This window comes from Anastrepha obliqua, chromosome 3 (assembly GCF_027943255.1).
Source record: "Anastrepha obliqua isolate idAnaObli1 chromosome 3, idAnaObli1_1.0, whole genome shotgun sequence".
NCBI classification, from domain to species: domain Eukaryota; kingdom Metazoa; phylum Arthropoda; class Insecta; order Diptera; family Tephritidae; genus Anastrepha; species Anastrepha obliqua.
In genome coordinates, this window is record NC_072894.1 from 95,815,996 (window position 1) to 95,833,843 (window position 17,848).

Sequence of the window (17,848 nt, forward strand, 5' to 3'; positions counted from 1 at the left end):
TACTAATACTGTCCGAAGTTTATCCAAATTCCGTAAAACCCTCGATATCTTTGAAGGCGGTTTGGAAATCGATGTTGCTAATTTTAAAGCATGCGCTGTGCAAACCAAAAAGATGTATCTAAAAAATTATTCCTCGTATTACGTGTAGGATATGCTCGCTTGTGTACATAGTACAGGTCATCCCCGTATAAAACGGGAGCCATTTCTAAAAATCGCCGTGTTATACGAAACAAAGGATTAGGCAAAGAGGGTTAGGTTTTAAAATTAAAAAAAAAACATGCTATTATATTGGGTATGGGAATAAGTTTCCTTCCTTTCTTAGTCAAAGTTACGATTTTAAACAATTGAATAACACATTATATTATGTGAAGTAAGTGCCATTGGAGGCTACAACTTTATTCCATCTTTCAGGCAGCATACGGATTCCTCTGACGAAAAGTTCAAGTTCTTTTGACTTGATCCATTCATTGAGCCACTTTGCGATGCTCTCGTAAGAAGTGAACCACTCTCCAATAAACTATTGATCGGAACAACTGGTAATCCGAAGGTGCAATGTCTGGAGAATACGGCAGGTGGGGCAAGATTTCCCAATTCAGTCCCTCTAAATATTTCTGACCCAATTTAACAACAGCAAATGTGGAACAACATCAAGACGCACACCACAAATAGGAGGAGGAGCTCGGCCAAACACCTAAAAAGGGTGTACGCGCCAATTATATATATATATATATATATTATAATTTAACAACGTGTGGCTCGACGTTGCCATGCAGCAAAATCAGTTTGTCATGTCTACCGTCCCAAGCCGCAAGCCGTGAACAGCAGCAACACCAGAAATCGTACAAAAAATACAGGATATCATATTGGAAAATCATCGAGTGATTGAAAGATATTTAGTAGAAGCCCTAGGCATCCCATTGCGCAGTGTATGCAATATTTTGACTGAAGTTTCAGAAAACTGTATGCACAATGGGTGCGGTAATCGCTAACAGTGGAACAAAAACGCATTTGAATGCGACTTTTTCAGCAACATTTAGAGGATTTTAGAAAGGTTAAAGTCGAGTTTTTTCGTCGATTCACCACTATGAATGAGATTTCGGTCTAGCAGCATGATCTTCTTTATCATCAAAACAAGAAGATAAAGAGTGGTGTGAAATTCCGAAATGAGTTTGAGTCCAGAAGTTAGTGTTAGCATCAGTTTTTTGGGATGGGAAGGAATTTTGTTTGTGGAACTGGTGAAACAATAAATTCTGAATATTATTGTAACCTTTTAGACGAACTGAAAAAAAAAATCGTGAGAAAAGACCCAGTTTGCGAAGGAAAAAAATATTTTTCAAGAGGATAAGCATTTGTCACATTGACATTAGCATTTTGACAATGGCTAAAATCCATGAATTCAAGTTCGAATGTTTGGAGCATCTACCGTATTCACCAGATTTGGCCCCTAGCGACTTCCATCTGTTTCCAGACCTAAACAAATTCATTAGTGGAGAGCTTTTTTCATCAAATGCTGAGGTCATAACTGCTGTTGAAGCGTATTTTGCAGCCCTTCTAGATTCTCACTTCTCACAAGTGTATTGATGCTCAGGGAGACTATACTGAATAATATTATATGTAAAGCTCATTTCAAACCATAAAATTGTGTTTTTCTTATCGAACCGCAAAACTTATTAAACAACCTGGTAAGTACTGTTAGAATCGATAGCGATGCATTGCGGAGATAATTTTTTTATCGCCAGCATGACCACTACGAAAGTAAACAACGAAAATGATGAATTTGAATTTGTAATGAGTTCAGCGTTAGAATTTTATTGACAGATAATATATATTTAAAAATAGGTGGAGCGCAGAATTATGATACCTAGTGTATATGCAAGTTGATGGCGCACTGCTAATAAACAATTTATTTTATATTTTCATCAATGCGTACGAAATTTAAAGACTCGTCAACATTAACAAAATACGTAGGAATGTGCCCACGCCCTTTTACAAATGTATAACCTCGATAAGTACACTTCACATTGTAAGATTTTAATATTTTTGCAGTATTCTCAGTGACTTGTATGACACCAGCTTTACCCGTTGAATCCATACGCGAAGCCATATTCACGGCATTTCCCCAGATGTCATAATGGGGCTTATAGGAGCCCACGACGCCCGCCATCACAGGACCATTTGAGATACCTTTGGTAAAGAGCAAACAAATAATTAGCAACGAAGCTATTTGCTGATATATAGTATTCATAATTACCAATACGCAAGGCACCTGTGTCCGCATCATTATTTTCGCATTGCAAGTTCTCGATGTTGAAAGACCGCATTGTTCGCATCAGTTCCAAGGCGAACTCTAGCATGACAAATACTACATCATTATACTCCTCCGATTTAGAATTGTTCTTATTGTGACCCTCGTACTCTTGCAGTCGTATGTATTGTAAATCGCATTGGCTACTTGTTGTAGGCAATTCTTCCTCGCCTTGTGGCTCTTCCTCAATATCAAGCTGTCTGCTACCTACATTGAAATAGTTATTTAATAAAATACTTTTATTGAAATACCTCGATGGCATTTCTTACAATAGTGACTTCTCCGTCCATTGGGCAGCAGCGAGGAGCTGCGGTAAGCTGTTTGAGTTTTGCGGTGCTCTGACCGCTTTGGATCCAGACCACAAGCTGCCATATATGTCCAACCGGCTACTTTAATTTTTTCTATCTTTCTCGCGCCTCTATAAGTGCTCAACTGCAAAGAAAGGATGCGGAGTGGTGAGTGTACTTAATTGGTATATACATACTATAGATATGTATGTAGATAATAAATAATAAAATGTAGAAAAGTTGAATAACTTTTCCAGCTTTTAACCGATTTTTGAAAATAAGCATTCGTTTTACTTTTACTAAAAGTGTTTGTTTTTATAAAATCAGGGCTAGTATAGCTTCTTTATAAAATAGTGTATTGAGAAAAGGAGAAATAAATTAATTGCAAGGAAAAACACGCATATTTGTGTTTTAAGTTTTCTTAAGAGGACAGATACCTGTTCAAAAAAATTTTTTCATAAAATGTTGATATAATCTTTTAGGAATATGCCGAAAAATTTTTAGAACGTAAATTTAAGTATTTCTTATAAAGGATTTTTCAATAAGGGCGGGTAGATGATGAAATAGAATAAAACAAGCTGTGTGTGAGTTATTGACAAAATTATTTTTTTATTTGAAAGGCGCATATATGCCATTAAGTGTGGAATATGACATCATTCAAATGCCCGCCTCGGCTTTTTACGGTGGAACGGATCCGAGTGGTCCAATTTTCAATGACTCTTCCGCATAGATCCGGCTGAATTTGAGCGATGGCCTGTGTTATGTTCACCTTTAGAGCATCGGTCGATTGTGGTTTATTTGCATACACCTGAGACTTCAAGAAACCCCACAGGAAAAAGTCTAGCCGGGTCAAATCGCATGACCTTGGTGGCCAATTCACATCACCCCTGCGAGAGATAACCTTACCCTCAAATCGTTCATGCAGAATGTCAATCGTGGCGTTTGCTGTGTGGCACGTAGCGCCGTCCTGCTGGAACCACATGTCGTCTAGGGCCATATGGTTCAATATGGGCCATAAGAAATTGGTTATCATCGTTGTGTAGCGCTCGCTGTTGACGGTGACCGCCTCACCAACGTCGTTTTCAAAAAAGTACAGACCAATGACGCCGCCGGCCCAAAATCCACACCAAACGGTAACTTTTTGAGGATGCATTATCACCTGGTGAACCTCGTGTGGATTGGTGTCGTCCCATATAGGGCAATTTTGTTTGTTAATACAGCCATTCATCCAAAAATGCGCCTCGTCACTAAAGATGACTTTTCGCCCAAAACTGGGGTTCTCTTCCAAACGATTCGAAGCCCAGTCAGCAAACCAACGGCGTTGTCTATGGTCATCAACTTTGAGCTCCTGGGTCAGTTGGATCTTGTACGGGTGTAGGCCCAAGTCCCGATGCAAAATTTGCCAAGTTGAAGTCTGCGAAAGGCCAAGTGCTTGTGCACGGCGAGGAATAGACTGCCTCGGGTTCTGCTGTACACTTTCACGGACCGCGGCAATGTTTTTGGCTGATCTTGCGTTCCTTGAACGTACGGGTGTTGGCTGATTGTTTACTGACCCGGTCGTCTCAAATTTAGCCACCAAACGTTGAAGAGTTGACTTTGAAGGGCCACCACGTCTACCGAAAAATGGGCGCAATGCGCGCAACGTTTGCGTTAATGAACACGCATTTTGATAATAAAGTTTTATCATTTGAACGTGCTGTTCAATCGTGTAACTTGCCATGATGATTTGGCATAAACAACTGAATAATAAACAAAAGATTTGACAGATGTCACCAAAACAAAATTATTCCGTGAATTTTTTTCCCCATTTTTGTTTAATTCATTTAAAATTATGACATTAATAAACAAAAAAAATTTTTGTATTCAGGTCACTGACTCCGATGCTATCATACAATGCCCGCCGATTGAGAAGCTCCGCTGCCACCTTCCTGGAAGAATTGAGTGTACATCCGCCATTTTAAATGATTAAAATAAAAAAAAAATTATATATATTATTTTAATGTATAAATAAACTGTATGCCAATTTTCAAAAAAACATATTGACTTCTTCGTTTTAAATAATTTTAATGAAAATCAGGGAAAATGTGGCCGTTTACAGGTATCAGTCCCCTTAATATACATATACACCGTTATTCTTTCCAAGCCATGTAAGGAATTTAAGATCGATTGATAATCAAAAATATAAGTTATAGGCTTATAAGTGGGCTCATTATAAAGGTTTATTCTATAGACGCCAATAATCATGTAACTATCAACCATATTGCTACTCTCCGCATTATCACTAAACAAATAAGCGAATTACAAGAATCTCTGTGTCTCATTTTCATTGACTATGAGAAAGCATTTGATCGACTAAAAGAAAGTAATATATGGTGTGCCCCACTACGGAAAGGAGTCAATTAGAAGTTTCTCGACTTAATCATCTTATCTGAACCCATACAAACTGAAGACGGCGTGAGGCAGTGCTGCATTTTATCACGCTTTTTTTCCTCGTCGTCATTGATGAAATTCAATTGAAAATATAGAAAGAAGGGGATTGTTGTGGCACCCTATTTCAGTGGAACATCTTGAAGATTTATATTTTACCGATTTTACCGACTGCTTTTTCAGTGCAGATCAGATATGTAAAGCAAACTGAACGCCCTTGTCAATGTAAATAAAACGAAATATTTGGCGATAAATGCGAGTGACACGTCCTTCAATATTGGAGAAAAAGGGACAAAGTCAGCGGCTTTCAATTTCTTGGAAGGCAATTCACGGCAGATAAGCGATGCAAAAGTGATGTTGTCATAAGGCTGCAGAAAGTAAGAAACGCATTTGCTAGTCTCCGACCAGTGTGGCTGTCCAAATAAACCAGCGCGCATACCAAACTTGGAATCTTTAATTCAAATGTTAAGTCAGATCTTCTCTATTCTTGTGTCTTTCAGAAGAAACCGTTCAAAAGCTGGAAGTGTTTGTAAACCGCAGTCTGCTCATTTGGTGACCATACAGTTGGATATCGAACACGGACTTACTCGTACACCGACGAAGTCAACAAAAATCACTCGCGAAGAAATCAAAGAGCTTAAGAGGAGGTGACACAGTCATACACTAGAGTCAGCGGAACCTAGGTGAAAGTGAAACTTAGAAAGTGAAATAAAAGCTGTGAACAAAAAACTGAAATGGCAGTAAGTAAAAGCAAAAGTAGGGAACGGAACGAAGTGAAAAAATTTTGCTTCGACTCTATGCTCCGCAACGGAATTCGAGGAACCATGATGATGAATTTCAAATTTGGCGAATTTCAAATTTCGATTCTTGTTTTACTCGACAAGACCTACAAGAAAAATAGCATCACTTCACATGAATTTCTATTTCATTCTTTTTTGTAGCTCTGTGATATTCGATTCTCGAAGAAGATAGACTATTTTTAAACTTTCAATTGGGTGTAAATATTGTGTAAATGACGAATCTTAAACTAAATTTTTGTCCCATAACAAAGGAATAATATTATATTAATATTATATAACATACCATATGTGAGGCCGCCATAGCCGAATGGGTTGGTGCGTGACTACCATTCGGAATTCATAGAGAACGTAGATTCGAATCTCGATGAAAGATCAAAATGAACAAAAAGTTTATATATATGCATACAAGGAGAAGTCTAAAATAAACAAGACTGGCGTCTTAAAAATGTTTTTGATGGCTCCATCCTTTTAATGAGTTAGTGCGTTGGAAGTTACATCCCTAGCTGACTTCCAGTGAAAGCTTGATAACATTCTGTTAAGGGGAAGTGAAGTTATTGCGTCTAAAGTGTCAGGATGTTTGTTTCATCGGTACAAAAATGAGTTTCGAACAAAGAGCTAATATCAAATTTTGTTTTAAAATGGGTAAAACGTTTACCGAAATATTTAAAAAGATTATGGCGACGATTGTCTATCTCGTGCCAGAGTTCATGAGTGGTTTACACATTTTGGAGATGGTTGTGAGGGCATAAATGATAATAATCATACAGGCTGCCGTAAATCAGTAATCATCAAAAACTCCATCGGAATTGTTTGTGAATTTACCAAAAATTAACCGAAACCATTGTGGAAAATATTGGAATCGGAGTTGAATATCTCCAAAACATCGATTTATCGCATTTTAACTGATAATTTGGACTTACGAAAGGTCTGTGCACGTTTCATTCCGCACAAATTAATTGAGAACCAAAAATTGCTCAGAATTCAACATTCGAAAGGCCTCATTAAAGAAGCGAGAAAAAACGAGAACTTCCTTTACAATGGTGATGAGACGTGGTACTTCCAACATGAACCTGAAATTAAGTGTCAAAGTGCCGAATGGAAGGCCCCAGACGAGCCATCCCCAAAAAATCGCGTTTGGAGAAGTCAAAAATCAAGTCGATGCTCACTTCTTTATATGATTCCAAGAGAATTGAGAGAACAAGGAACTCGTGCCAATGGGCCAAACCGTCAATGCAATTTTCTATCTTCGCTTTTTGAAGCGTTTGTTGCATCGCATTTGTCGAAATCTATCTCATCGACGCACTCTTGTTACTGATTTTTTGACGAGAAATCGCATTTTAACCATCAATCACTCACCGTATTCGCCTGATATGGCTCACCGTTACTTCTACCTACTCGGAAAATTGCATTTGGCCGAAAAAGCTTTTAGATCGCGCAAAACAGTGTATCGATGCCTGTTTTGAAAAAATAAACTCGAAGTTATCAGAACAAAGCTCCGGTCGTTCCTGTTTTAACTCAGTCCTGTTTTATTTTGGACTTCACCTAGTATAACGAATTTCAATAGTACTTTTTTTTAAGAAAGAATGGTTACTTTACAAGTTTGTACTTTAGTAGAATTTTCGCCTGCTGTGTTGGATCGATTTAAAGCATTTGGCGAGGAAAATTGTCTCTTCCACCAACACAACGTACTGGCGCACAAATAAGCAGCCACAATATTAAATATTGCACAAAATAGGCTTCAAATTACTGGTATCTGCTGGATTTATTCCACCGGGTCTATTTCTATTCCAAATATGAAGAAATGGTTTGGCGTTAAGAGAGGTGGGTAGAATGAATAGGCCATGGTAAATAAAAGTTTACGGATACCCCTAGAAATCTTATTTCGAGTATTTGTTGAGGTTTATTGGTTGGAAAAAAATTGGTAGAAGTATGCGGAACTTTAAGGAAATTACGTTGAAAATAAAGCTTTGTTTTGCCGAATACATATAAAAAGAAACAAGTAAGAAGGCTAAATTCGGTCCGGTAATCTTAACATAGAGATTAGCAGTGGAGTCGGCACTCTTCTGATTAAATGCTACAAGGCCGAAAAACAGCACGGACAAGGCGAGAAGATGCCGCCTCCAAATAAGTATCAAGCCCAAACACAAATTCCACAGCATTTATTCCACTGTGGGCGGCTCCAAACAGCGCTTGACTGGTAGCAAGCGGCGGGCAGCACCATTGTGTGGGTTAGGACTTTTGGCTAACAACCTATCGCTTCTGAAATACATAAAATGGAAATGATCTTTGGGAACGACTTTTGGAATGAAAAAACGGGCACGAATCTTTTTCAAACTGAAAAAATGCGCAGGTATGAATGGAGGTAGACCGACTTAAGATGTATAACCTTGGAGCAGCGAAAGTATGCTGGACAAACTTTGGTGAGGACAGATTGCCCTCGAGGCAAGTATTACTATTTTCCGGTAATCGAGGGAATAACGCACCTTCCACGACTTCTCCGCCCTCTGCCTTATACCACTCATAGAGCCCTGTTTTTGATAAAACACTCTCGCCATAGGCTTTTTGCAACATTTTCAACGATTCGGCACACGAAACCCCGTTCAAAACACAAAATTTAAGACAAATTCCTTGTTCGATATTTTTATCCATAGTGAAAATCGCAGAGTACACCTGAGGTTGACTGATATAATTAAATGCCAAAAACAAGCTAATTGACACGCTCAAACTTTGTGACACTATAGAGGGCAGTTGTACCAACATATCAACAAAAAAAAATTTAGACATTTTAAATATCGATTCTTTTATGCTATTACATTCAACCATTATGTGAACAAAACACCCTTGTGCGCAAGTGCGTTAGTATAAAAATTAGTAGTATTGCGAAAAACGTCATGGAATGTAATTTACTGGCCAATAGAAAAATAATACCGATATACCTCGTGACATTTGGGAAAGAACAGTGAAAAGCAGGTAAGTTCAACCTCTTCGATTTGTGTTGCAGCAAAAAATATACAGCAGCATTCACAAAAAAACTTCACACGTCACATTCCTCTACAACATTTGCTCATTCTGCATTGCTCTTTCTGCGCGAAAAATTTCTTTCCAGCACAGCACTTTTATATGCAAATATTTTATTATAGTACTTACCACTTCGTCAAAGTCGCAAATAATCTCATTCAAAACTCGTATGCCCACTTGCTCTGTGTCATAATTTCGAATTGTTGCAAACATAACGGCAACATTATCATACACTTCATAGTAGAGTTCACTCGTCATTTGTCGTGACATATAAATATCAGCTGTAATAAGGTAAAAAAATGCGCTGAAAACAGTTATTCATGGTGTATAAAACTCTGCTTCACTCACCGACGTGCGATGGTAAAATATTGTTAATTAGAATGGAAATGGTCTCGTTCGTAACTTTAGCATCGTCCTGCTTTTTTAATAACTGACGTTTCCAGCTAAAAATAAAACACAGTACGGGTATTATTAAGAGTTTTAAATTAATATTACATTTTAAAAAGTCCAAATACAAGTTTTTGGTTTTTTTTTTTAATGAACTACACGCAAATCGGGTGGCGGAGGAGTCGATTTTGTCGGATTTTGGTCGAGTTCACTAAAACAGATTAGTCATGTCTGCTATCTCATCCTAATTGGCAAAAATCTCAATTATATATGGAATACGAGTTGATTTACTTTTATACGAGTACGAGTATAGCTGAAAGTTGACGAAATGAAAATTCCCTTCGTCAGAAATGTCGATTTTCGGGCGACCCCGACATTCGATGCCATCTGCTTTAAAGTTTTAACTGAGAATCGATAGTGAAACGGGAGGTATTTTCCCTTCAATTGGTGAATCAGTTGAACCTTATATGTAATATATAATAAATACTATTTTTTAATATACAGTATGCCACTTAAGTCACCGTACTCTTGTTATATATGCACAAATCACCCTGTAACTTGGCCAAATTTTTGTTAAATTTAAAAGCCTTTGATGCAGGCTAAAAAAAATATATTATATATTTTCTTTTAAATAATAAAATAAAAATGGTAAGATTTCAAACTTAATGTATCAATATCTGCGTCAAGAAAAGTCTACGTACTCTTACAAACTAATATAAACGTATTAACTATAAGGAACATTATTTTCATTACAACTTTTAACTTAGTACCTAGTGGGATGACCCTTCAGCTTAATCACCTCTCTGAGGCGATTTGGCATTGATATCACCAGTTTTCAAAGTAATTGGATCTATTGCGCACCACTCTTGGTACATTGCAACTCGCAGGAGGTTTTTATTGCTTAGGTGTTGCTTTCTATTTTTTCACCATATTCCACACCTGTTCAATCGGATTGATATCCGGGCTCTGTGATGGCATCTCCAAAAGGTGTGGAGTGTTGTACGCGAGGTACAGCCTGGTGTTCCTTGCTTTGTGTTTGGGGTCGTTGTCTTGCTGAAAATATAAATCGGAGCCTATTCCCAATTTCTCGGCGCTGCTCTTCATATTTTTATTTTTTAAATATCAATATACACGTATTGATCCATCCCTCCGTCGATAAATTCCAAATTTCCGACTCTTACTGCAGCCATGCAGCCCCAAACAATAATACCTCCGACGCCGTGTTTTACGGTTTTCAAGGTATTTTTTGGATTTACGGCTTCTCCTGGTCTCCTCCAGACACCCGTTTCAACCAAAAATATTGTACTTCGCTTCCTCCTATTAATTAAAATTACGTGCGGCTTCTTGCGAAGAGTGTACTACCTAAAGTTATATGCTTTTATCGCTCTACGCACTATTTCCGGTTGCACCTCCTTGTCAATGTTGCGACCTAGCTCTGACGCAATCTGCACTGCGCTACAAAACGGATCCTTGTCCACCAGATGCTTTATTGTGCACCTGTCACGATCGGAAAGTGCAGGTGGCCGGCCGGATCTTTTGTTCTTTTTAATGCGCCCTTCGTATTTGAATCGCCCAATGACAGTCCGAATAGTAGATTTGCAAATCCCAGCTATCTCTGCATAAGATTTTTGCTAATTTGTGTGGAGATGCAGGATCTTTCCAGGATCATCGAGTGATAACTCTTTTCGAGGCATTTTTTCTATAAAAATCGAATATTTTGTCCAACTGAAGCAAAACACGCCAACTATAATGAATTTACTCTTTACTGTACACATTTTTCAAAAATCCCCGTTATTTGTAAGAAGAACGCTGGCGCCAGACAGCGCCAGAAATTAAGAGTACGTAGCCTTTGTTGACGCAAATATTTGAGTATGTTTACATTCGTTGCAATAATATAAGACTAAAATTAAAAGTAATTGTGTTTCTTTTGTAGCTTAGAAGACGCAGTTGTGACGCAGGCCCAGTTGTGACGCAGGTAAATATTTTTGACATGCGGTATGAAAATGACAGTTTGAGCCCTGCCAATCATGTTCGTTTGACGCAGCAGTTTTTGTGCAGACACCAACGTTAGTAGTCGCATTGTGTATACACGCACCAAACATCGTGTTGAAAATCGTGCGAAAAAGTTATTTTGATTTTTTTCAAAGTACCAAAATTTTGTGAAATTAACAGTGAAAAGGCGAGTGTAATGCATCAAAATATTGTATTTGCCGTATATTTTGTGATTCTATATGGATTTATGTGATTATGTGGTGTCTATAAAAAACTTGCTTGTCATACACAAATTAGCATCGTGACCCGGTTGTGACTCAGCGGGTGGCCCAGTTATGACGCACCTTTTTTTTGCACTACGATCATATCATCATTTGCTTAAAGCTGTTGCCGCTGAAATTGACCGCTGCCAACTCGATCAATTGCAACGTATGCAAGCGTCCAGTTCATTTGAAGTGCGCCAACATGCAGGCAAGTTATTTCACTTGCAAACACTGCGAAAGTGACGTGGACGACGAATAGGAATATTTAGATGACGATGATGAATAAAAATCGTTGTCATTTATGGTCATTGAAGGACATTTTCTTTTGTATTTTTCATTATTTTTGCCATTGAAAGCCTTCAAAATAAATAAATCATTAAATCACAACAATTGGTGTGACATTCCTTTCATATTTTCTCATTTCCAGTAAATTTCTTGAGGTGCGTCACAACTGGGCCACTTTTTTTTTGTCCTAAAAAAAGTTATCCTGAAAAAATTTGTTCCAAAATTTTTTGAGTAACTCAAATAAACATACTTTCTTTGGAGAAAAGTTGCGTTTGGTTAATAGTTAAATGTTAAACTTCTTCATTTTTCAATTTGCGGAACTGAGGAAAAAATTTTAATTTTTTTCAAAACCCGCGTCACAACTGGGCCCCCTCCCCTATTGTTTTATTAGCCTACATCAAAGTTTTTTAAATTTAAAAGGTTTGCCATTGCCTGCCGAGAGGCGACCGATATTAGATAAATGTGTTTCTTAATTTTGGTGTTTTACCGAGATTCGAACCAACGTTCTCTCTGTGAATTTCGAATGGTAATTACGCATCAAACCATTCGGCTACGGCGGCCGCGCCCTTTATATATAGGGTGTTTTAATAAGAGGTGTTATTTTGATATTCAAAGAAAAATGCTGTTTACTTGTATATGTATAAGTATATGAATTAAAATGTATTTTTTTAATACAATCTTTTAATCTGCCCGAATTTGTGATGTTCGTTTTGATGTTACGAATATTCCACGAATTGCGTAGCCTCCAGTTTTATGCCGCCTCCAAATCGGCATTATTTTTTCATGGTAAAATGAACTCGGAGCAGTGGCGTTGTCCTTCGAAGGCAGACCGCTATTCGAAAAAAGCTTTTTTTGAATTTGGTATTTCATATTCTCAGTGGATCCACCGATTTATAGCCACGAACAAACCAACGCGGCTACGGTGAGTGCAGTAATTCCTTGTGCAAAATGTTCAAGAGAATAGTGCGCTAAATGTCGAAATGTTGTGGTTCTTGGGCTGAGTTGCATTGGTACCCATCACAAAGTGATGCAGTGTTGTTATCCAGCAAAACTTGATTCCGGCCAAAAACTTCACATTGTTTGAGCGACAAGTATGGACTCACCTTAGCATTGCAACAAGTTTGCAATATTACCTGCCGTTCTTCAAAAAATGGCAAGTTACTAATGGTTAATTAAAATACTGGATGTAGCTAGAAAGAGCTGCCAAAACCAAAAGCAGCTTGTATTTAGCCCACCCTGTACTTACTTATAATCAACTTTTGCAATGAACTCCGATTGCCTATCCATAAGCTGGAATATTCCCAATGTTATGCACATCACAAATATATGCGAACATTCTGGATATAGATGATCATTAGTTTTAAGGCTCTGACCATAGACGAACCTATATGAAAGTGTTACAAGGACTGTATAAAAAATTAGCGTGAAAACTCCAACACTCAATTTGAGAATAAACGGAATACGTGTGAATAGGAAGGTTATGCATATGCTCAGCATGAAGGATTCTGTGACGGCCTAAAATGAAGTAATGCGTTATACAAAGTTCATGAATCTTTATGTTTAAATTAGGTCTTTAACGAACCCAAGCATTGAAGGAATAAATTTCATCTTTGATATTATCAACTGCAACCCCCTCGTTACTGTTATTGCTATCTATCTGAAAGGAAAACATATTAGTTGCACACACTACTACATCTAACTAGAAGTTTTTATTAATATAATATATCGTGGGTTATCGTTCCTCATACCATTTGCAACAGAATGCCACTTGAATTCAGAATAAGTATCACTAAATACATGGCGCTGCGCGCAATGACTTTGCTTTGAATGCCATCTGAAAGTTTATAGAACCATTTACTGACTTTTTGCTTTGGTGTCGATGACTCCGTCTTGCTAATGAACATAATCCACAGCTTCTTGTACCACACCAATGCCAAGAACAATAACATTATAATATTGCTAACTCCAACCAGCACCCAAAAGTTAAACGTTTGACTATGTGAAATAGATAAACATTAATATTAATTCTTAGATATGTAAATTAAAATGCACTTTACTTACGATGAATTGACCGCCTGCATTAGGTTGGTACACAAGAGCGTTATGTAGGAAACAAGCACACTGTATTTCAGCATAATGTCTGGCTGCTTCATGAACATAATCTCCCAGCGACAGTCTTTGAAAAATAAAAATATCGACGTAATATTACTTCGAAACTTTTGTCCATCCATTTCGTTTTGGGTTAAACGATTATCATGTCCAAGGCACATTTTAGAAACCCTAGTGATAAGATAATCATTGAATTTACAGTTGCAGTCGGGAAATTGGGAGGTTTAAAAAATAAAATTTTCTCACATATTTCGAGATTATAATATATTTATGGGGTATGGGAATAAGTTTCCGCCCTCGTAAAGGAGGTGTCCTGTTGATACTATTTTTGTGTTCGCTCTAGTAATATACTGATGATTTAAAGGTGTATATGTGAGGTCTCAATCGCAGTAGTCGACATTCGTTTGAAGCGTAAATATCCTTTTTTATCTGACGTCAAAAATGTCTACACTCGTCCCGAAAAAACAGCATTTGCGGGAAGTCATTCTTCATTACTACCTTTTAAAGAAAAGTGCAGCTGAAACGTTGATAAATATTTACGGTAATCACGTCCATCAAATACAATTTGTAAAGAGTGGTTTCGACGCTTCCAAAATGGTAATTTCGACGTGAGAGATAAAGATCGCGAAGGGGAACCGAAAAAATTCGAAGATACTCAAGTACAACAATTATTGGATGAAGACGCATGTCGAACCCTTGATAATATATCTAAAGGTCCAGAAAGCAAATAACTGAGTGCCTCATCAATTGAAGAAGAGGGATATTGAGACGCAGTTGGGGACGTGTGAGATGCGTCTTGAACGGCAGAAAAGAAAATGTTTTCTTCATCGCATCGTCTTGACGATGAAAAATGGATCTATTATGATAATTCCAAGCGTCGAAAATGTTGGAGCCTGCCAGGTGAGCAAGGTCCATCGACAGCGAAAAAAATATTCATGCTTCAAAGGTTATGTTGTCATCAGAAGGGTGGCATCTATTATGAAACTGATTTTGCTGCATAACAGCGCCAGGCCATATGTCGATAAACCGGTCCAGAAATATTTAGAGAGACTGAATTGGGAAATCGTGCGCCACCCGCCGTATTTCCCAGACATTGCACTCTAGAATTTCCATCTGTACCGATTAATGCAGTCAGCCCTTATTGAAGAGTGGTTCACTTCTTACGAGAGCATCGCAAACTGGCTCAATTAATGGATCAAGTCAAAGGAACTTGAATTTTTCGTCAGAGGAATCCGTATGCTGAAAGGTGGAGTAAAGTTGTAGCTTCCAATGGCACTTACTTCTCATAATATCATGTATTTTTTATTTGTTTAAATAATTCGTAACTTTGGCTAAGAAAAGACGGAAACTTATTTCCATACCCAATAAATTAAACTATAAATATTTTAAACTATATTAACATTTTTGTTGTCGTTGTAATATCGTAAATGCTTGGTTGTCTTTGACCGGATATAAATCTGGATCATTCCGGTGACGTAGAACCGACTGTCGGGGGAAACGATTCAACAAAAAATAGCACAACTTAATTAATTAATTAATAATTGGCACTTACGCCTTTTTTGGGTTTGTTTCACAAATTGAGGGACGGTTTTAAGCCGACTCCGAACGGCAGATATTTTTTTATGAGGAGCTTTTTCAGGGCAGAAATACACTTCGAGGTTTACCATTGCCTGCCGAGGAGCGACCGCTATTAGAAAAAGTGTTTTTTTATTCCGGATGGTAGTCGTGCACCAACCTATTTGATTACGGCGGCCGCAGGGAGTCATTAGGTGACCTCTAAGAATGCCGACGAAAAAATGTATCATCTAAGTTTGGTGAAAGCCGAACATTGGCAAAGAAAATCCTCCGTATTTCGCCCATCCTCCAAGCAAAATGTACACAGTGAATCGTTGATGATGACTATGGTAAACATATGCCGTCCTTATGAATAGTGCCTCATAATAAGTCCTATCAGGGCCCGTAACTCACTCCTCCTCTGTCTGATAAAGAATTTTGCTACCACCGTGTCAGGTCTTTTTAGGAAACACTTGGTTGTTTTGCATTTGTCAGTACTGCAGCACCGGTTTCAAGAGCTTTATTAATGAGAGCCTTGTTGTACTTGCATGTCGAGCTGGATGCTCCCAACAACCAAGGATGATAGATTACAAAGTTTGATAATCCGAAGTAAAATTGTGAGAATAACTTCGGTCGCCGCGTAATAGCGTATTCGTTAACGGTCTGATGTTGGATGTTGTTTTGAATCCCTCCACTACTTTAAAAAATCACAGTTTGCCAATTCATCAGCCAGTTCGTTGCCTTGAAAACTGACGTAGTTCTGAACTAACTCCATCTTGCAACGGAGTTTAGCCTCAGGTCACATTCTTGGGTTATTTTTGATAATATGAGAATGGTTTCTAAGACCTCTAGAGCAGCTCGGTTGTTATTGCAGACAACCAAGTCTTCGCCAAATATCCCGTCTGCTACTTGAAGTATTGCAAAGGCTTGCGATTGAAAAACGGGTACTAAGACATAGTGCTAAGTGTGCATTTCAGGTGAAATGGTTATCAAAATCCATACAAATTACATTGCCTTGAAATTTCGTATGTATCTATGGCAAAGTAGCACCTAGTTCTCGAATACTCCGAAGATATGGCATTTTACGCAAAACGCCTTCGCAAAGACGACATTGGTAATTTCTTACCAAAATTTTTCAATATATGTATGTATATATAATTAATAAATTGATATATATAATTGATATATATATATATATATATATATATTGTCAATTGCTTCTGCTTATTTATTGCTCTTAAATTTGACGTTTCTTCTCATTTGAGAATCAATGTTGCTAGAAACATTTTACGGCAAGCCAAATGCAAGTTGCAGCGAAATTTCATGGCTGTGAAGTTAATATTAGCCTCAAAGCAGTATAGTCTCTGCAGTTACAGCATAAATGCCGCCCTGCTCCAGTACCACTTTCAGTCTTGGAACCATCAATGAGGAAAGCTCTTAACGAACTCCTGAAGAGAGTGTCGGCTTACTTGTAGGAATAACTCCCCGAATGAAGTGTATAGAGCTGAACGGCAATTATATTGAAGTGCAAAGCGTTCTTTGTTGACGAATAGAGCCTACCTTATTTAAAGTTTAGGAGCTTATTGGTCCACCCTCGTGGATATATATGTATGAATTAGAGCTTATAAAGTGTAATTCTTTATAAAATAACTAAAGGGTGATTTTTTAAGAGCTATAGGAAAGTTTTTCGAAAATACCAACGTAAAATTCAGAAAAATGCATGAAATTTTTATTTAAATCGATAGTAAAGTCCATATAATTTAATGTTTGAAGATTATTTTATACAAATGTTGACCGTGACTGCGCTTCAAATGGTCTATCCGCTTAGTCCAATTTTGGCATACTCTTTCCAATGTTTCGGCCGGTATCTCACATATAAATGCTTTAATGTTGTCTTCCAATGCGTTAATTCAAGCAGGCTTGTCTGAATAGACATGAGCTTTAACATAGCCCCACAAAAAATAATCTAAAGGTGTTATATCGCACGATCTGGGTGGCCAATTGACAGGTCCCGAACGTGAAATAAAATGTTCACCGAACTCGGCTCTCAACAAGTCCATTGTTACGCGTGTTTTGTGACATGTGGCACCGTCTTGCTGAAACCACATGTCATGCAAGTCAAGCTCTTGCATTTTGGGCAAAAAAAAGTTGGATATCACTTCACGGTAGCCATTCACAGTTACGTTACGATTCGCAGCATCTTTGAAGAAGTACGGTCCAATGATACCTCCAGCCCATAAACCGCACCAAACTGTGACCTTTTCTGGATGCATTGGTAGCTCTTGTAATTCTTCTGGCTGATCTTCACTCCAAAACCGACCATTCAGATTATTTACGTACCCATTTATCCAAAAATGAGCTTCGTCGCTGAACACAATTTTTCGATAAAAAAAGTGGATCTTCGGCCAACTTCCCAAGAGC

At 37.8% G+C, this 17,848-nt stretch overlaps 1 protein-coding gene across 1 annotated transcript in view; it reads right to left on the reverse strand.

Annotated features, from left to right (window-relative positions):
• Window positions 1-1,881: 1,881 nt before the first annotated feature.
• The window catches only part of LOC129242701 (adenylyl cyclase X E), a 41,561-nt gene continuing 25,594 nt past the window's right edge, over window positions 1,882-17,848 (reverse strand). The window contains exons 13-21 of the mRNA XM_054879500.1: window positions 13,826-14,044; window positions 13,513-13,759; window positions 13,347-13,421; window positions 13,011-13,279; window positions 9,186-9,280; window positions 8,967-9,118; window positions 2,575-2,737; window positions 2,252-2,512; window positions 1,882-2,184 (exon numbers count right to left, since the gene is read on the reverse strand). Of these exons, the coding sequence (XP_054735475.1) occupies window positions 1,904-2,184; window positions 2,252-2,512; window positions 2,575-2,737; window positions 8,967-9,118; window positions 9,186-9,280; window positions 13,011-13,279; window positions 13,347-13,421; window positions 13,513-13,759; window positions 13,826-14,044 (1,762 nt within the window). The 3' untranslated portion in view covers window positions 1,882-1,903. The remainder of the gene's footprint in view (window positions 2,185-2,251; window positions 2,513-2,574; window positions 2,738-8,966; window positions 9,119-9,185; window positions 9,281-13,010; window positions 13,280-13,346; window positions 13,422-13,512; window positions 13,760-13,825; window positions 14,045-17,848) is intronic.